Source organism: Salvelinus sp. IW2-2015, linkage group LG4q.1:29 (assembly GCF_002910315.2).
Source record: "Salvelinus sp. IW2-2015 linkage group LG4q.1:29, ASM291031v2, whole genome shotgun sequence".
Taxonomy (NCBI): domain Eukaryota; kingdom Metazoa; phylum Chordata; class Actinopteri; order Salmoniformes; family Salmonidae; genus Salvelinus; species Salvelinus sp. IW2-2015.
The window spans coordinates 80,181,390-80,201,934 of NC_036842.1; the positions used below are offsets into that span (position 1 = coordinate 80,181,390).

At 44.9% G+C, this 20,545-nt stretch overlaps 1 protein-coding gene across 7 annotated transcripts in view; it reads left to right on the forward strand.

The window, feature by feature from the left end:
• LOC111962602 (protein-methionine sulfoxide oxidase mical3a) overlaps positions 1 to 20,545 on the forward strand; it is a 117,832-nt gene that overhangs the window by 16,158 nt on the left and 81,129 nt on the right. For 6 of the 7 annotated variants that reach the window (XM_023985807.2, XM_023985808.2, XM_023985791.2 and 3 more), the window contains exons 2-10: positions 12,014 to 12,407; positions 12,628 to 12,835; positions 13,042 to 13,158; positions 13,372 to 13,473; positions 14,175 to 14,330; positions 16,523 to 16,623; positions 18,461 to 18,718; positions 19,093 to 19,208; positions 19,496 to 19,622. In XM_023985807.2, coding sequence (XP_023841575.1) covers positions 12,120 to 12,407; positions 12,628 to 12,835; positions 13,042 to 13,158; positions 13,372 to 13,473; positions 14,175 to 14,330; positions 16,523 to 16,623; positions 18,461 to 18,718; positions 19,093 to 19,208; positions 19,496 to 19,622 — 1,473 coding nt within the window. In that variant the 5' untranslated portion in view covers positions 12,014 to 12,119. Of the gene's footprint in view, positions 1 to 12,013; positions 12,408 to 12,627; positions 12,836 to 13,041; positions 13,159 to 13,371; positions 14,039 to 14,174; positions 14,331 to 16,522; positions 16,624 to 18,460; positions 18,719 to 19,092; positions 19,209 to 19,495; positions 19,623 to 20,545 lie in introns of those variants that run through there. The other variant, XR_011479712.1, reaches the window with a different exon arrangement.

A 20,545-nucleotide genomic window follows, 5' to 3' on the forward strand; every position in this document is an offset into this window, starting at 1 on the left:
CTCTGATCCACCTCTACACAGACGACACCATTCAGTATACTTCTGGCCCTTTGGACACTGTGTTAACTAACCTCCAGGCGAGCTTCAATGCCATACAACTCTCCTTCCGTGGCCTCCAACAGCTCTTAAATGCAAGTAAAACTAAGTGCATGCTCTTCAACCGATCACTGCCCGCACCTGCCCGCCCGTCCAGCATCACTACTCTGGGCGGTTCTGACTTAGAATATGTGGACAACTACAAATACCTAGGTGTCTGGCTAGAATGTAAACTTTCCTTCCAGACTCACGTTAAACATCTCCAATCCAAAATAAAAACTAGAACCAGCTTCCTATTTCGCAACAAAGCATCCTTCACTCATGCAGCTAAACATACCCTCGTAAAACTGACTGTCCGACCGATCCTCGACTTCGGCGATGTCCTCTATAAAATAGCCTCCAACACCTCCAACAAACTGGAGGCAGTTTATCACAGTGCCATCCGTTTTGTCAACAAAGCCCCATATATTACCCACCACTGCGACCTGTACGCTCTCGTTGGCTGGCCATCGCTTCATACTCGTTGCCAAACCCACTGGCTCCAGGTCATCTACAAGTCTCTGCTAGGTAAAGCCCCAGCAGGTATATCTCACTGGTCACCCCCAAAGCCAATTCCTCTTTTGGCCGCCTCTCCTTCCAGTTCTCTGCTGCCAATGACTGGAACGAACTGCAAAAATCTCTGAAGCTGGAGACTCTTACCTCTCTCACTAGCTTTAAGCACCAGCTGTCAGAGCAGCTCACAGATCACTGCACCTGTACATAGCTCATCTGTAAATAGCTCATCCAATCTACCTCATCCCCATACTGTATTTATTTATTTATCATGCTCCTTTGCACCCCAGTATGTCTACTTGCACATTCATCTTCTGCACATCCTACCATTCAAGTGTTTAATTGCTATATTGTAATTACTTTGCCACCATGGCATATTTATTGCCTTACCTCTCTTATCCTACCTCATTTGCACATGCTTTATATAGGTTTTTCTACTGTATTTTTGATTGTATGTATGTTTATTCCATGTGTAACTCTGTTGTTGTATGTGTCGAACTGCTTTTCTTTATCTTGGCCAGGTCGCAGTTGCAAATGAGAACTTGTTCTCAACTAGCCTACCTGGTTAAATAAAGGTAAAATAAATAAATAAATGGCTTACCACAAAGACCATCAGGCTAAAGTCATTCATAAATATGTGGGGTTAACTCATAAACGACATGCAATATCTGATATGGACAGTGTTCTTGTATAAGTCTAAATTTGAAATCTAATTCTTTGTTTAAACCATGTGGTGATACAGAATTTATTTTATACAGTCTATCCACATGGCTTCTCTTTGGAGTAATTTGTTGTCGTAATCACATACGTGGAGGATTAACTTTTTCCATCCCGACACCGCAATTCATTAATAGAATAATTTTGTTCTATAAAGTGTCTCGCAACTGGCGTGGTGATTATCTTGACATCTAAATACTGGAATTATGTTCTTCAAGGCGTACTTTCAAGGCGCGGGAGCTTTTTCCAATATAAGTCGTATAAGTCCAATATAACTTCCCCTGTTGGAATGCAGGGTACATGTCAGTGAAAGTATTCTGCAGGAGTGGACTTACCTGTGCTGGCAGGTGGAGTGACTCCTGAAATTACCTCTGTTATACTGTCATTAGTCAATGCCATGCTGGAATGTACTATATACTATACCACTAAGCTTAGTGACCTCACCTCTTAATAAGATACCCTGGTTGATATTTATGTGTGCTTTGATGAAATCTAAACGACAAACCCTGAAGACTACATGATTTAATATAGCATGCCTGTGCACAGAGACGCCAGGGAGCAGTGCCAGCCCAGGGTTTAGTACACAGCAGATATACCCTTCAAGATGGAGGCCGACGCTACCTGTCAGGTCACATGCATCCAACACTTTTTCAGTTCACTTTCTTTTAAAATGTTCCGCCCTTGATGTAAGAGAACACTTTATAAGGTGAATGTGATTTTTCGATCAGGCTATATTGCAAACAGCTGCAACTTTTAATCCCACCACACCCCTCTCTAACTCCAACCCCTCTTCTCTAGTAAACCTTTTGCCTCTTGAAACCACCATATTTCACATTCCCTAACTCTCTGCATTTGAAGGTGCCCCTGGCTCCTTTACCTTCTTATCTGAAGAAAATAAAATAATGGAACAGATTAACAGAAATTTCCCTGCTTGTCAGAATGTCAGACTTTCCCTCCATGTCCATGGTGGCCCATCCCTCCTTCCCTCAGGGTTTTGTGTTCTGCCCACCATGGTGTGTCTCAGAGATATCCTTCCCCCAGCGCCAGTCCACTGCCACCCTCTCCCCCCATTGTCGTCCACTGCTCATCAAAGCACACTGTCACTTCCTTTCACTCACCCCTCATCCTGTTCCTCACTTCCTTAGCGACAGTAGTGGGGGATGCCAGGCGAGGGGGCAGGCAGAGGGAGATGGTAGTAGGAATAGGCCTACAGGCGTGCGAGTCAATGAGTGGGACTCCACAGATTGATTAGGATTGAGGCTTTGTTTTTTAGGTCGACTATTTATCCGATATTTTGTTAAAGATCATGTGGATTATTTTCTCCAGGTGCAAAACTGCATGCGCTGACTTTCCTGACCCCTGTGACAGCTATCAAGACCACAAGGCCTATGCCTATGTTTCTTCCATTGTGAGATTACATTTGATATAGGATCACTTTCTCAAGTCAAAACTCTATCATGTTCAGTCACTTGAAATCAACTTAGTGCAGATGTACARAAACACCCAAAACTCTAGAGTTACATTCACGACAGAAAACGTGAAGAACCAACTTGTCACCTGCAGGCTTCTTCACACCACGTTTGGCCAAGCACCAATTTAACTAGCGCCTGCAGCCCGTAAAGTCAGTTTGGGATTCAAGTGTAATTCAATAGGAATCTGTTTTCATGCTTTCAGGTAAAGCTATCAGCGTGCTTCATGGTTCTGCACAGTGCAGGGGTTTGGTTACCTTCCCATTTGAATTAATCGACAGCAGCGTTGCTCCATTCACACAGGAAAGCCTCTCTTCCTATGGCTCAGGATGTGTGGTGCTGCGCTGAGTGCAGCTGGCAGCAAGTCTCTTACTCTTAGGAAAGCCATTCACAAGTTAAACCAGTCCTTTCCCACTTCTCCTGTCCTTCTTGGCCAAGTTGGCCTGGCCTGGTAATGGCTTGAAGCTTTCTAATGAGTTGTGGCCTAACACTCCAATGCTGCTTAGGTATGGTGAGGGGAGATTCTTTAGCAGGTTTTTCCCATTTTTCCCAGAAGGGGATATAGCCTAGCGTCATCTTCTRTGTCTACTCTTTGTTAAGACAACTCCTTAGTGACATGTCAAGAACTTATCCCAACAAATGAGTGTGCTAAGACTGAGATTCTTTGAGCTCAAACATTAGCTTGAATCTGGCTATTCCTGGCTTTATGAAGTGAACTTGGACCTGGTTCTCTCAAACAGTCTGTGAGAGGAGACTTCTCCAGTGCTGCCTGGAGGCCTGCTGAGGCAACAGCTGTTTTACCGCCTGTCTGTCCATATGACCTGAGGTCACATGTCATGGTGGGGTCCAACGGGTCAAAGCTGCCCTGGTCACAGGCCCAGAAATCCAGGGCCCTGGGGGCAGAGGGCTGGTGGGGCCTGCCTCCCTCTGTCTTTCTGGTCCTTCCATGATGGACCATAGGTCCACTGGTTTTCTACCCTCTGAGCTGCTCATAACTCCACCCACGCAGCGGGATTAAAGCTAGTGTGTGTGTGTGTGCGTGTGTGTGTGTGTGTGTGTGTGTGAACAGTAGGCTGCAGGATTATGTATCTGCTGTGCTCTGGGACTGTGTGTGGCACGGGACAGACATGTCGGAGGCCTGAGCAGTAAAATGCTAGTCGCTACATTACTGATCATGACCCTGTTGTCATGGGATTACCATCGTTGAAATATCACTTTCCAATGAGAATAACATTGTCAGCTTGATAGCCCCAATAGACTTACATTGTCCTTTTGCCAATGTTTGTAATGCAGGACATTTGTTCATATTCGGGACCTACTGAAACATCCATTGAACTTTCCATGACTCATTGTGAGTTGACTGCATTTATTTATTTATTCTCCAACAATTTTGCTGCTTTTAAGATCTCTTACTTAGAAAATCCATCTTCGTGGCAGGAGACAACACATTTGGCTCTGGACGGTCATAACCACAAATTCTGCAAGGATTTTGACATCCCAAAATCTTGCAGTTYACCCTAAAATGCATGAAATCTTACAGTGCAGTTCACTCCTCATTCTTAAGATTGTATGATTTACTGCACCATTTGCTGTTATCTTTAGCGCCCAGCCAAGCGGCCTGGAATTCTGGCTATTTGCTGAGGCTCTCCAAAGTTTAAACAGTGGCTTTGTAATTAATATGACGAACAATAATGGAGTAGAGTGCAGAGAGCTGTAAGTTCTCATGCATGACCACTATGAAAGCCAATGGAGTTTAGACTAGCTGCTTTGTGTTATGCAGATATGTCATAATACTGTGGGGTATAACCTAGCTACTGTTCATGTGTGGACCTCTAACCTATCAATCGTACGTTTTAGYCTAAGTGGCGAGAGGGAGGTAAAAGCCTCCAGGGATCCTTTTAACATTCTGTGTTTGTTTGTATCATGAACATGGTCACGGGAAACTTGAATCCTCTCTGAATGGCAAGTGAGATATTTCCCTATGGAAACCAACAGAGAGAGTCTGTGTTGTAATATTATTGGTAAGGAGGAGTATTATGGCTCAGCCCACATAATAAGTGACTCTTTCTCAAACAAAAGGATTACAGATGATGAAAAGCAAACATGTTCCTGGTCTGAGGCCTCCTCCTCTACTGMTCCACCATTCCACAGTTGACATGACTAAGCCTTGGAAACTAGGAAACTTTTGGCTTTACAGCTCTGTTTGCGCCCAGGTTTCAGATTGGKCTTTTTAGGCATCTAATCTAATGAGTACCTGGAGATATGCCACCACACACCCTACTATTGCAGTAAAGTATGCAAATGCTTTGAAAGATAGTCAAATATCCTGGAACCATGTAACCAAGTGAATTTATGACATACTCACAATCCACTACCAACAAGACATGTTAGAAGCTAGGAGGGATGTGGTGTCTGAGCTGAGATTTGAGAGGTAGCCTAATCCAGGTGACTGACTGGCCTGGCAGGCTCCTGTAATCGAGCACCTGGAGGCATAACACAACAAAGCAAACACACACCAGCCACACAATCAAAATACACGGCTCCTGTTACTAATAGAAATGTGTTAAGAGTAATCCTTTGTTGCTGCTAAATATTCCCCATGAGTAGTTAAGAGATTTGGAGTTACTACTGTAGGCTAATTCATTTTTTTCCCGTTTGTCAGTGACTGAGTTCCCTAACAAATCCATAGTCCAGGTTTGGATGAATTTAATGAACAATTGCTTTCCAATTCAGAAGATATCACGTCTAATTAAATTGCCAGGAATTAGAAGGGCACGACAAAACCTATCCCCCCCCAGGAGACTGACAAGATTTGGCATGGGTCCTCAGATCCTCAAAAGGTTCTACAGCTGCACCATCGAGAGCATCCTGACTGGTTGCATCACTGCCTGGTATGGCAACAACTCAGCCACCGACTGCAAGGCACTACAGAGGCTAGTGGGAACGGCCAAGTACTTCACCGGGGCCAAGCTTCCTGCCATCTAGGACCTCTGTACCAGGCGGTGTCAGAGGAAGGCCCTAAAAATTGTCAGACTCCAACCACCCTAGTCATAGACTGTTCTCTCTGCTACCGCACAGCAAGCAGTACCGGAGCGCCAAGTCTAGGTCCAAGAGGCTTCTAAACGGATTCTAYCCCCAAGCCATAAGACTCCTAAACATCTAATCAAATGGCTACCCAGACTATTTGCATTGCCCCGCCTCTCCCCCTCTTTTATACAGCTGCTACTCTCTGTTGTTACCATCTATGCATAGTCACTTTAATAACTCTACCTTCATGTACATATTACCTCAACTAACCGGTGCCCCTGCACATTGACTCTGTACCGGTACCCCCCTTTATATAGTCTCGCTTTTGTTACTGCTGCTCTTAAATCACTTGTTACTTTTATTCTTATCTGTATTTTTAAAGCTGTGTTGTTGGTTAGGGGCTCGTACGTAAGCATCTCACTAAGGTTTACACCTGTTGTATTCGGCGCATGTGACTAATAACATTTGATTTGAATAGCATTCTCACATAGGTGTTCCTTTTGTCCAGGTGTGAAAGGGCAGTGTGGAGTGCAATAGAGATTGCGTCATCTGTGGATCTGTTGGGGCGGTATGCGGATTGGAGTGGGTCTAGGGTTTCTGGGATAACGGTGTTAGCCATGACCAGCCTTTCAAAGCACTTCATGGCTACCGACGTGAGTGCCCTGGGGCTGTAATCATTTAGGCAGGTTACCTGCGCTTTTTTGGGCACAGGGACTACGGTGGTCTGAAACATGTAGGTATTACGGACTCGGCCAGGGAGAGGTTGAAAGTGTCAGTGAAGCCACTTGCCAGTTGGTCGGCGCATGCTTTGAGTACACGTCCTGGTAATCCGTCTGGCCCTGCGGCTTTGTGAATGTTGACCTTGCTCACATCGGCTACGGAGAGTGGGATCACACAGTCGTCCGGAACAGCTGGTGCTCTCATGCATGCTTCAGTGTTGCTTGCCTCGAAGCGAGCATAAAAGGCATTTAGCTCGTCTGGTAGGCTCGCATCACTGGGGAGCTCGCTCCTGGGTTTCCCTTTGAAAGCCCAGTAAAGGTCCAGTAAAAGMGACTTGTGCAAAGAATGATTTAGAACTTATGTAGTATGGTACTGTATGTCCAGGTCCATAGTCTGTATGTGCCCCATAACTACATAACGCATRCAAGCTGCTGCTACTCTGTTTATCTTATAACCTGATGCCTAGTCATCTTATCCCTTTACATGTCTGCCTCCATCACTCCAGTATCCCTGCACATTGTAAATATGGTATTGGAACTRACCTTGTATATCAGGGATCACCAACTAGATATATATATWTTTTTATTACATAAAAATAATTGGTCGGTGGGCAGGAACATGATTACAAATCATTTGTAGACTGCAAATTGACCGCAAGAATCCCAAACAGATATGTTTGACTAAAACATAATCCTTTCAAACCTTGCTTATGTTTGTATATGATCAAGTGTGTCTCTATTATGCGTGGGAATACTTGGGAACAGATTTCTTACATTAAAATTACTTGGAGTTGATTTCCTGCTTTAAAAAATAAATAATTTGTTTGTCTTTTATGTCCAACAATGAAAATAAAACTGTTTTTTTTTGCTCAGAAAAGGACAGTCATAGGCCTAATGTGAGCAAGAATGAAACCATGTTTTGTGTCCTGACCGTCCTAATTTATCCCTTCTTTGTCCAATTTTGCATCAGTTCCCAGTCCCTCTAGAACCACATTTTGCATGTGCTGACTAGCTATTCGTCTGTCACTGAGACTACTCTACCTTAAACAGCCTCATCCCAAAAGCACCAAGAGAAGATCAGCAGAGATGATTGTGTGATGACACACTAGCTGTACCACTGTGATTACCCAGGTCCATCTGGTCCCCCAGGAGTGGTGTTCACTTCATCTACACCACCTGACTGCTCTGTGGAGGGGATGACATCATGCCGTCATCATGCTGTGTTTTAGTTCAGACAGCAGAGTGTCTGGAGCATGGGGAGCCCTTTCCGGAACAGTCTCTGGAGGCTCCCGTCATAGAGTTCACCAGGAGAACGCTTCTTTCTGGAACAAAGAAAAAGAGAGGAGAGAGGGGAATGACAAAGGGAAGCAGAATCTGGAAAAGGAGGAGGTGGTAAAGGAGGAGGGAGAAATTGGATGATTGAGGGTTTCTTTGCTCCTTTCTCAGTCTAAAGGCTTTGATCATCTGCTGTGGAGAATGAACACTTAGTCTTAGGTTGAAGCCTGAGCACTTTGTCTGTTTATTGTGTCTGGGACCTCAGACCATCTCTCCAAGATCCTCTCTGAACCGACAGAATATATGTCATGAATGAATGTCTAAAGTCCACCCCATGTTTTGGCTCCCGAGTGGCGCAGTGGTTTAAGGCACTGCATCTCAGTGCTAGAGGCGTCACTAGTTCGACCCTGGTTCGATTCCAGGCTGTATCACAACCGTCCATGATTGGGAGTCCCATAGGGCGGCGCACACAATTGGCCCAGCGTTGTTAGGGTTTGGCCAGGGTAGGCCGTCATATATGTAAATAAGAATTTGTTCTTAACTGACTTGCCTAGTTAAATAAAGGTTAAATGTCAAACAACCAATGGACAGCGAATGTCCATTCAAACATGTAATCCGCTCTATTTGCTAACCAGAGTGATGTAATCCAACCTCCATATGAAAGTGTTCATTTGCTTGCGTGTGTACCCTTTAAATTTGTGTGTGTGTCTGAGCTAACGTGTGTGCGTGTGCTATTTGTACATGTGAAAGCCTGCCATCTGTCCATATGCCACAACATATTTGCTTTGTGAGGCAGAGAATGATGCAAATTATGTTTTGCTGCTTCTTTGTATTTCATTTGTTTCTTACCCATAGAAACACTGTGCTGGGGGGTCTGATTTAAGGACACCGGAATAGACCTACACAATAAACATCTTGATTCACAGGCTTCATCTTTGGAAAAGCTTGAATTGTTTGCATTGAGTGGCCCATTCCTGTCTCTCCCATCCCACCCTTTCTCACTCTAGATGTCACTTAGCTATTTCTATAATGTCCATGATTTGTTAATGTCAATGCCCTTCTCCCATTCGTAAACGGTGCCGTAAAAGTTCCCGCCACTGAAATGTGATAGGCTAGTTCTTAATGTGCTGAGTTTTATTTATACCTACTCTATGTAACAGAGATGCATGCATAGCATTTCCTGTGGCGTGGATAATATGAGTATCCACCATGCTCTAGCCCATCTAATTATAGTCTTCTCTGGAAGCACACTGTAGCATACTGCACACCGGTGACATGGCACATCCTGTGTTGACTGTCTGGCTTGAATCACCCGGCCAACCCCCCCACCCCGCCCAAACTTGAGTCATTTCTGGGTTGTAGTGAGGTGAAGTGTGCCACGGGGCTGTGATTCTGGGGGAGTGCTCCTTGCTCCTCCTCTGATCTCGCATGATGTGTCCTCCTCCAGACTAGAGCCTCGCTCTTTGGGTTTCCAGGACCTTGAGAGTAAATCCTTCAGTCCCTGTGAGCAGTGAGTCAGTGTGGGAATTACCACAGTGAGCGCTTCTAAAGTTAACTTTCAGGCTCGGCTCAATTCCAGCCAGTCTCAAAAGGGTGATATTGTCCTGCCAGAGCAAACAAGGAGACCAAGATACTTTGTCGATACTTTGTCCACTGGAATCTGGGAAATGTTTACTCTGCTTTTCTGGTTCTTCTTGACCTCAGTGTTCCAGTAGTGGGACTGTTCTCCTCTCCCCTCTCGTGCTGTTTAAAGTCTTATTCTGAGCCCTGTTTTCAGCCGAGACTCTCCCATAGAGGGCAGGCAGGGCACACAGACATTTATTTTTGGAACCTGAGGACTAACTTCAGAGGTGTTTTTGAAGGTCCACTACATTCAGTTTGAGGAAACGTACACCTTGTATGAACTGAGAATCCCAGAAATAGATACTTCCTGGTTCATAGTTCTACTATATAGTTCTAGTCTGCTGCTGGTATATTTCAGATGTTATCCAAGTTACAGGGAGGAACTGAACCAGTCCACCTATGCAGGTGGCTAGTGTACATCATCAGGTGAACCCACACAGACTGAACCCACAGGTGCAGAAAGCCTTCTCAAGGGGCCCTTWGAGGTGTTTAGGGAGAGCACAAGCATGGAGGTGGTGTCGAGGAAAGGGATAAGGGGGCCAATGTGGAGAGGCCAACTCTGCTGGTGCTGCGCTTCCAGAGCTGGGAGGGAGAGCCAAATCCAGAGCCTAGTTGTTTTGACAGCGATGAGGAGTTGGCAGGGTGCGAAACAGCGATTTGGAGCCCATGTACCTGCCTCACAATCTAGTCTTGTCTGACACTGACAGGTCCTAGGTCAGCAGTGTTTCCCCCTGTATTCATTTAGCTGTGGCACACCGCTGCTGCTAAATTGTTGCCACCACTAGGGCTGTGATGGTCATGGAATTTTGGATGACTGTAATTGGCCAGCCAAATGACCGCGGTCATCGTATTAACCGTTTTGAACAGTAACATGTAAGCTCCTGACTGCATGTTCTGCCATAGAAATAGAATGAATAGAACGGCCGTGGGCTTCTCTTTGTAGAGGTAGGGTTTCGGATGTTTTCGGAAGATGGGCAGGGACTCTGCTGTCCTAGCATACCTGGCAGAATCATATCAGGATTATTTGAATTAATCCAGTGGGCATTTGTTTTGCAAACTCCATCACATGTGCGCTACAGAAACACAACTAACCGAACAACAGTGCTAGGTGAATGTGCACTTGAATTAAAGGGTAGGTACATAATATATATATTTTTTAAATCATACATAGCATTGTGTAGCCTACTTAGAACATCAGAAAAATGGTTGGATTAAACCGAGTAGAGTACAGAGCTGTTGCCTTTCATTTACTGCTGACCAGTTTGCATTGCTCATGCTTTTTCTTCATTTTTTTAGCATGTCTGTGCACTGCATTGAACTAGTAAAATATGGCTTATGGCTGTTTTTAAAGGGCACAGTCTATACTTTAATCCAGTCTTGAAGAGAGTAGACAGAGAGGCATTCCAGACCTGACAGCTGATTTATAGACACCAACATGTGTGAGGGAACTCTCCCCTGAGGTGAAAGGACTAGAACAAGACCATTTTAAAACCACACTGCATGTTTTAGCAGGTGAACAGAGGAAAGTGAACATTCATAAACAAGAGACATTGCCTGGTGCCTACTGTTGATGCCATTAAACCACCACAAGCTGAATGAATGGGTTATTATTATTTTTTTATTAAAATGTTTTGGGATGACAGAAGGAAAAACTTCCTGTGTCCAGAGTCTGAGTCTGAAATCCTGTACCACTGAAAGCGGCGTGCCATGCACTGTGTGTTCTGTGGACTTCCTGTCTCCGGTGGCAGTGGCCTCATTCCTAGATAACAGGGTTAAGGTCCTGTGGCCACAGAAGCCCTCACCAATCAGCAAACACAGTCAGCAAAAAACAGTCAGGAAGCACTGGCACTGCAACAAAGACCTGAGGTAACCACTCTTTGGTTGGCTAGCTAGGTAGGCTACCTCCCTTACAAGCATTGCATTTATGTCAAAGAGGCTGTCTTGTAATTGATCACAGAGGGATTTCACCAACATAATGGCTAGCAGTCACAACTGATGCTTGTGATGAGAGGAAAGGCAAGGAAGGGTCAGTCAAAGGCTGAACAGGTTGATTGTAGTAATTCAAATTCTCATGTACAATCAGCCTATGGATATTTTGTTGCTGTTGATGTTTTGGCATTTATAGCTGATTAGGCCAATCTTCCATACCCTGTTTATGATGCAGTGGACTTGATATCCTGCAGGAACGGAACGTGATATCCCATTAGATCCTGCTGGATCACTCCTTTTTATAGACTATTAATAGAACAGCATAAAGGAGAGAGTCTACACTGTCACCTGTGGTATGTCCAGCAAGTTCCTATTGAAGATCATTTAAGACGTTTAAGGCGTCACTACAGACAGCCTTGTTCGATTCCAGGCTGTATCACAACCGGCCGTGATTGGGAGTCCCATAGGGTGGCACATAATTGGCCCTGGTTTGGCCGGTGTAGCCCATCATTGTAAATAAGAATTTGTTCTTAACTGACTTGCCTAGTAAACAAAAAAAAGGAAGTTCCAAATCAGCTTCAGTAATAGGTCTTGATGACCTTGTGAAATATGCAGACATTCTCCTAACTCAGTAATAATTGTGCTTSTCTTCTCGCTCCCTGACAGAACGAAGATGCTTGAGGCAGGGAGCTAAAGGCCTCACCAGAGCGGAGTGCGTGCTAGAGCCAGGGGCTGGTGCCTGACCAGAGGCCCCTGAGAGGGTTGCAGGTCCATGGGGACCATGGGGGATCCTGGAGGCTTCACCACCACAGGGGAGCGGGTGAACCCTGCCCACGTAATGTTTGACCGCTTCACCCAGGCATCCACCTGTAAGGGCACGCTCAAGGCCTTCCAGGAGCTCTGTGACCATCTGGATCTCAAGCCCTGCGAGTACCGGATCTTCTACCACAAGCTCAAGTCCAGGCTCAACTATTGGAAGGCCAAGGCACTCTGGGTTAAGCTAGACAAGCGGGCCGGCCAGAAGGAGTACAAGAAGGGACGAGCATGTGCCAACTCCAAGGTATGTGACTTTTTTTCTGTCTCATATCCTTGTTCAAATTACCTCAGAGAGAATTGTTCTGTATATAATAGGGTTGGGCCCATATCCACATTGTAATATTGTCTCTTTGCCCTTGTTGAATATTGTAATATTTTGCAATAATTGATTTCGCCAGTATTCGATAATATCTTAATATCAGCCAGCTCTAGTACTGTATATGCTACATTTTCCCCGTCGTTAGTGTCTGATCATCGGGGCGGGACCATGTGGCCTGCGGACGGCCATCGAGCTGGGCTTCCTGGGGGCCAAGGTGGTGCTGCTGGAGAAGAGAGATGCTTTCTCTAGGAACAACGTGCTCCACCTGTGGCCCTTCTCCATCCAGGACCTCAGGGGCCTCGGGGCAAAGAAATTCCACGGAAAGTTCTGCGCCGGAGCCATCGACCATATCAGTGAGTGGATAAGACTATCCTACTCCCATTTCCTACTCTCTGTCTTTTAGAAAATGATTTCATGTGTTACTGTGTACAGCATTGTCATCTATGAGGAGAAGACTTCTGGTGCTTTCCAGGACCATAGATCAGCTGTAACATTGCCGTCTTTTCATTTGTTGAAGCTAATTAATGTTCTCCTCTAATTTGTCTGACTCTCTGTGCAGGTATCCGCCAGCTCCAACTGATGCTGCTGAAGGTGGCCCTGCTCCTGGGCATCGAGATCCACGTCAACGTGGAGTTCAAGGGTCTCATCGAGCCCCCCGAGGACCAGGAGAACGAGAGTAGGACCCTTGTGAAGTGACTGCTCTAATGACTGCATTAAGACCCATGTCATATGACATGACTGCTCTTCATCCAAACATTTATGGGAACAAGGAAGGGCCATGTGTTACTGTACTGTTACTGTATGACACAGTGCTAATAGAGAGCTCTCTCTCATCCCCCAACGTTACATGTCTTGTCTTGCTTATTTTTCCCATGGTGTGTTTTTGCAGGGATAGGGTGGAGGGCTGAGGTCCACCCCAGGACACACCCAGTCAACGAGTTGGAGTTTGACGTCATCATTGGGGCAGACGGAAGAAGAAACACGCTGGCAGGTAAAAAGCAACAAAGAAACACATGGTTCAATTTGTTGTGTATAACACCATGAGAACTGAAGCCCTCAAAAACACACCTGTGGTTGGTTTACGGGTCCAACCCTCTCTCTTTTCCTCTCACTCCCTCTTTTCCTGCCTCATGTTGTGCACATGTGATGTGAGACTTCCCGGCCCTCCCTCATTCCATCCGTTTTCAGAGAGCAATCCTTCGTGGCCTCTCACTGGAGCGGAGCAGGAACCTGTGAATTGGCTGTCTGTTTCCTGTATGAGCTAACATCCCTCAGCAGCACTGGGAGCCCTGTAGTGTGTGGACTGCTCTGACCCCTCTCCTCTGCTGCTRCTGGTGCCTGCTGAAACCGCTTTAGAGATTCTCTCTAGAGGGGAGGGGAAGCAGTTTCCCTCAGGGCTAACCAGTAGTCCCTTCATACAGTGTCCGTACTCAGCCTGCAACCTTACATGAGGTTATTAAAAAGTCTTGCAGTTACATTGATAGTTAGTCAATGACYGTGTGCATCAAAGCCTAACAAGCGCCACCTTCATTTCGCCTCTTCTCTTTTACAAACATGTGAGTAGTGTGTAATACAAGGAAATGTTCCCTTCATTTCTGAACCTAACAAAGAACACTGACATTCACTGTCTACATAATGACACTGACCCCAGTTGAACATTTACATCCTGTCTCCTTCCTCTCCTCCAAACAGGGTTCAGGAGGAAGGAGTTCCGAGGCAAGTTGGCCATCGCCATCACGGCCAACTTTATCAACAGGAACACCACGGCCGAGGCCAAGGTGGAAGAGATCAGTGGAGTGGCCTTCATCTTCAACCAGAAGTTCTTCCAGGACCTCCGGGAAGCCACGGGTCAGTCATTTTTCCATAGGCAGAGATAACATGTAATAATCCTCGTTATAAGATGTTATAAAGGCTCATAGGTGCTTATAAGAAGTTATAAAGCATTATACTTCTAGGCTTTTAGTAATATTTTACACATCGTTATAGATTTAGGTGATACACAAAAAAATGTAATAGCTGATGAGCACATACAGTGTCTTCAGAAAGTATTCATACCCCTTGACTTGTTCCACATGTTGTTACAGCCTGAATTCAAAATGGATTAAATAAAATACAAATCTCACCCATCTACACTCAATGCCCCATAATGACAAAATGAAAAAGTGTTTTTTGAAATGTTAGCTGTATTTCATTTTCAATAAATTAGCAATCTACTTTACATAAGTATTCACACACCTGAGTAGATGCATGTTAGAATCCCATTTGGCAGCGATTACAGCAGTGAGTATTTCTGGGTAAGTCTCTAAGAGYTTTCCACACCTGGATTGTACAATATTTKCCCATTTATTATTTTCTAAATTATTCAAGCTCTGTCAAATTGGTTGTTAATCATTGCTAGACAACCATTTTCAAGTCTTGCAATCGATTGTCAAACAGATTTTAGTCAAAACTGCAACTCATCCACTCAGGAACATTTACTGTCTTCTTGGTAAGCAACTCTAGAGTACAAAACATGAAAGAAAAATGTTCAACTTCATATTCATCATCTCCAGCACATATTTCAATATTGCACATTTCTATCTTTTGTAGTAAAATAAGACCGTGTTTCCAATGACATCATCAGTGTGCATCGTGTGATTTTTAATCATTATGAACAGGCATTGCCTACTAATTGTCTACTAACTGGTTGATGATGTCATTGGAAACACTTATTTTCTATATATTTTTTTACTACAAACATAGAAATGAGCCATTTTCACATATGTTGACATYGGGGTGGTGCTGGAGATGATGAATATGATGTTGAACATTTAGAAATGTCCCTTTAAGAACACCTTCCTAATATTGAGTTGGACTCTACAAGGTGTCGAAGCRTTCTACAGGGATGCTTGCCCATGTTGACTCCAATGMTYCCCATAGTTGTCAGGTTGGCTGAGTGTCCTTTTGGGTGGAGGACCATTCTTGATACACACAAACTGTTGAGTGTGAAAAACCCTGCAGAGTTGCAGTTCTTGAGACACTCAAACCGGTGTGCCTGGCAACTACTTCCATACACCGTTCAAAGGCACTTAAATATTTTGTCTTGCCCATTCACCTTCTGAATGGCACACATACACAATCCGTGTCTCAAGTCTAAAAGTCTCCTCCCATTCATCTACACTGATTTGAAGTGGATTTAACAATAAGGGATCCTAGCTTTCACGTGGATTCACCTGGTCAGTCTATGTCATGGAAAGAGCATTCATAATGTTTTGTACACTCAGTGTATATTTGGCCTTGTGTTTAAGGTTAATGTCCTGCTGAAAGGTGAATTCATCTCCCATTGTCTAGTGGAAAGCAGACTAAACTAGGTTTTCCTCTAGGATTTTGACTGTACTTAGTTCCATTCCGTTTATTTTTTATCCTGAAAAACTCCCCATTCCATAACGATTACAAGAGTACCCACTATGCTTGAAAATGTGTGCGTTGTTGCAAACTGGATGCATGTTTTGGAATAGGCTACCTACTTTTCACTCTGTCAATTAGGTTAGTATTGTGGAGTAACTACAATGTTGTTGATCCATCCTCAGTTTTCTCCTATCACAGTCATTAAACTCTAACTGTTTTAAAGTCACCTCTTTGAGTGGTGTGAATTCTTTCTGAAGGAACTGTAGATAAATGAATAGCCGAGCAGTGTATCACCTAGGAATAGTTTTATGTTGCCATGCGTCATCTCTGAGCCCGTCAGTTTCTATCTGCATGGTTTATCTATGGATTAGGGAAAATGTCAACAAAGAGGCACTTCTTGATTGGGAGCTGAAATCTGTTCACATTTCTCAATTAAATATTTTGATACCATGCCATGAGAGCTTGGCGCTGAGCTAGCCCCGTCTATATGGGCCTTTAGTTTTGTCTCCTGGGTCGTGTAATCGCCGACGTTGTCCTCATTCCCCTAACATAGACAACCAATAGAGGAGCTATAGGAGCAGCTATAGCCATAGAAACAACATTGGTTTTCCAAAAGTAAATAACAAAACTCTCTCTTTCTATTGACTCTGTAGGAATTGACCTAGAAAACATTGTCTACTACAAGGATGACACGCACTACTTTGTCATGACTGCCAAGAAACAGAGCCTGCTGGAGAAGGGAGTCATTCTGCATGTGAGTGATCAAAGGGGCGGTCACAGAGGGGGAGAGAGACACATCTGGAGCTGTCTCTCTCGTACACACACACACACACAAACACACTTTATCCCTCTGTGTGCCTGCTCCCTGCCTAAAGATCAAGCCAAAACTGTGCCAGGAACAAACCACCAGCTCAACCACATTTAATGAGTTTGTGTCCCACTCCCAACACTTCACTTCAGAACACTGCTGTTTCCTTTGACTAGACTGGGCACTTTCCACAGGAAATCAGTCACAAGCTTTTAGGACATTAGGACATCTCTTAGAAGTTCAGCTTTCATGTTCCAGTAACGGTTGCCACTGCATTTCTATCTCACTTTGAGATGAAAGCTGGGGGGGGGGTGTAGGTGTTTGGTAATGTTTTGCAAATCAAATCAAAATTGTTACCAAGGCATTCAAGTAGTTGGGAAGTGTTACCCTTTTGATAATTGGATTTTTAAATTAGCACCGACTGAGTTTTCATCAGCAGTCATAATCAGGGCAATACAGTTGAAGGGCTGAACAGGGCACTGTAGGTCTTGTGCTGGGTTGTAGTCATTAGCCAYCAAAGGGAAGAAAATGGACAAACAATTTCAGTTGCAAAAGTTTTGCTACAAGTGTGCACTAATGAATATGACCCTGATGAGTTGGGCCAGGCTGTAGGCTGAGGCGGGACGTGAGAGTGAACACACTATGTCCTGTGTTTCAGACTTCACTGTTTTCACACGGGGTCGCCCGTCTCCACGCCTGCCAAGTTTGCATAATCCCTAATGATGTGTGTGTGTGTGTGTTGCAATGGGGGTGTGGGTGGACAGACCCCCTACTGCTCACACTCTCTTTTCTTCAAGATTACTTACTTCCAAGCAAAGTCCTTTTATAGCAATGGAAATCACTCCCTAGTCTCTTTTTAATGCTCCATCCTGCCCCTGGGAAAGGAGAGGCTGGCAGGCTGGCAGGCTGGCAGGCTGGCAGGCAGGCAGGAAGGCAGGCAGGAAGGCAGGAGAGTGCTGGGTCGGGTCCACACTTCCACCCAGCACCATGAATCAGAGAACAACACCCTCTCAGATCCTCTGTCTGCTCCTCCCCACCCATCCATCTCACCAGTCAGTCAGCCTGACACTGCCGGCCCAGCCTAGCCAGTGAAGTCAGTCAGCCTGACACTGCCGGCCCGTCCCAGCCAGGGAAGTCAGTCAGCCTGACACTGCCGGCCCAGCCTAGCCAGGGAAGTCAGTCAGCCTGACACTGCCGGCCCAGCCTAGCCAGGGAGTCAGTCAGCCCTGACACTGCCGGCCCAGCCTAGCCAGGGAAGTCAGTAGCCTGACGGTGACGTCAGCCTAGCCAGGGAAGTCAGTCAGCCTGACACTGGCGGCGCCAGCCTAGCCAGGGAAGTCAGTCAGCCTGACACTGCCGGCTCAGCCTAGCCAGGGAAGTCAGTCAGCCTGACGGTGACGTCCCAGCCTAGCCAGGGAAGTCAGTCAGCCTGACACTGCCGGCCCAGCCTAGCCAGGGAAGGAAAAGAATGTGACTCTCACCGCCCTCTTTCAAAACAGTCATTTAAAGCAGGCCTTGATTTGATGCTACATTCTGGAGACCGACAGGCGTCTCACTACACACAGTAGCAGGGAGTTGGGTATTATAGACTATGGTGGTGTTTAGATTGTTCTAGTACGAATGAAAGACATTTAAATGGCCCTATATTTATTAAATTCAATCCACTGCATAGATGTCATGCTCCATTCTTTGCGTGACAGGCCATGTTACATGCAGTCTCTTATCTTCAGTGTCTCTCAGTCCTCCAGTCATCTGAGCCATCTAACCTCCCAGTCTTCTCCAGGATTATGCAGACACAGAGATGCTGTTGTCTAGGGCTAACGTGGACCAGGAGGCTCTTCTCTCCTATGCCCGCGAGGCCGCAGACTTCTCCACCAACCACCAGCTGCCCACTCTGGACTTTGCCATCAACCACTACGGACAGCCCGACGTGGCCATGTTCGACTTCACCTGCATGTACGCCTCAGAAAATGCGGCGCTCGTGCGCCAACGCAATGGACGCCGGCTACTGGTGTCTCTGGTGGGGGACAGTCTACTGGAGGTGAGGAAGGCTACTGGGCCGAGGGTGTTTCAGTCTGACTTAGAAGATATACTCTGTCTGTCACTCTGGATAAGGTAGTGTCTGACTGTCTTGTGTATACAAATGGGAGTAAAGCATGAGCATGTGTTTTGAGACATTACATTGAATCGAGAGAGCGGATTGACATTTGCTTACTTAAAACAGACAATTTTACATAAACAGAAATGTATTTATATATATATATATATATATATATATATATATATATATATATATATATATATATATATATATATATATATATATTAAAAAAATGTGTATTTAAGTATATTTTATTATTCTCTGTATGCTTACTTGGGAGTTCACCATGTTACTGTATTTGTCCCTCTCTCTAGCCCTTCTGGCCCATGGGCACTGGTATAGCCCGGGGTTTCCTGGCAGCCATGGACTCAGGCTGGATGGTGAAGAGCTGGGCCCAGGGAAACACCCCTCTGGACGTGCTAGCTGAGAGGTGAGGGAGCAGACATGTCATAACACACACATTATACTCGCACGTCAGACTTTCACGCTCACACACTCCACACTCTCACACACATACTCTTTATCCCTCTCTCTCTCTCATACACTCACACACCCTCGACACACTTATCTCTGAGTGCTTTATCTCTGAGTGCTCCACTGTCAGCCCGTCCTGTAGTTGTAATGGAATAAATGCCTCTGGAGCTCTGAATGGAATGTTTTGAATCCTCTGTTCTGTTGCCTTCTATAATTCAGTAACCATGGTCTCCTCTTTTTCAGGGAGAGCATATATCGCCTGCTGCCTCAGACAACGCCAGAGAACATCAGTAAAAATTTCAGCCACTACAGTGTGGATCCCACCACGCGCTACCCTAACATCAGCCTCCACTTCCTCAGGCCCAACCAGGTAGTGTATATACTGAGATCATAGGACTGTGTGATTGTAACATGATGAACTACAGTACCCATAATGCTCTGTGTATGATATCCAGTTTGAGTAGGGCCAGGACTGACTACCTAACCATCTTGTGAATGAAAACCCAGTGTCTGTGCACACACACACACACAYGATACGATACACTTTATTGTCCATTTCATTGTGTGATGTCAGCATTCGGTAGGTAGCCTAGTGGTTAGAGTGTTGGACTAGTAACCGAATGGTTGCAAGATCGAATCCCCGAGCTGCCAAGGTAAAAATCTGTCRTTCTGCCCCTGAACAAGGCCACTGTTCCTAGGCCGTCATTGAAAATAAGAATTTGTTCTTAACCTCTCTAGGGTACGTGAGACGTTAGCGTCCCACCTCTTCAACAGCCAGTGAAAGTGCAGGGCGCCAAGTTCAAAACAACAGAAATCCCATAATTAAAATTCCTCAAACATACATGTATTTTACACCATTTTAAAGATACACTTGTTGTAAATCTAGCCACAGTGTCCGATTTCAAAAAGGCTTTACGATGAAAGCAAACGATTATGTTAGGTGAGTGCCTATTCACAGAATAACACAGACATTTTTCCAGCCAAAGAGAGGATTCACAAAAAGCAGAAATATAGATCAAATTAATCACTAACCTTTGATGATCTTCATCAGATGACACTCATAGGACTTCATGTTACACAATACATGTATGTTTTGTTCGGTAAAGTTCATATTTATATCCAAAAATCTGAGTTTACATTGGCGCCTTACGTTCATCCTTTGATTTTGCAGAGAGCCACATCAATTTACAGGAATACTCATAATAAACATTGCTAAAAGATACAATTGTTATGCATGGAATTTTAGATGCACTTCTCCTTAATGCAACCGCTGTGTCAGATTTCAAAAAAGCA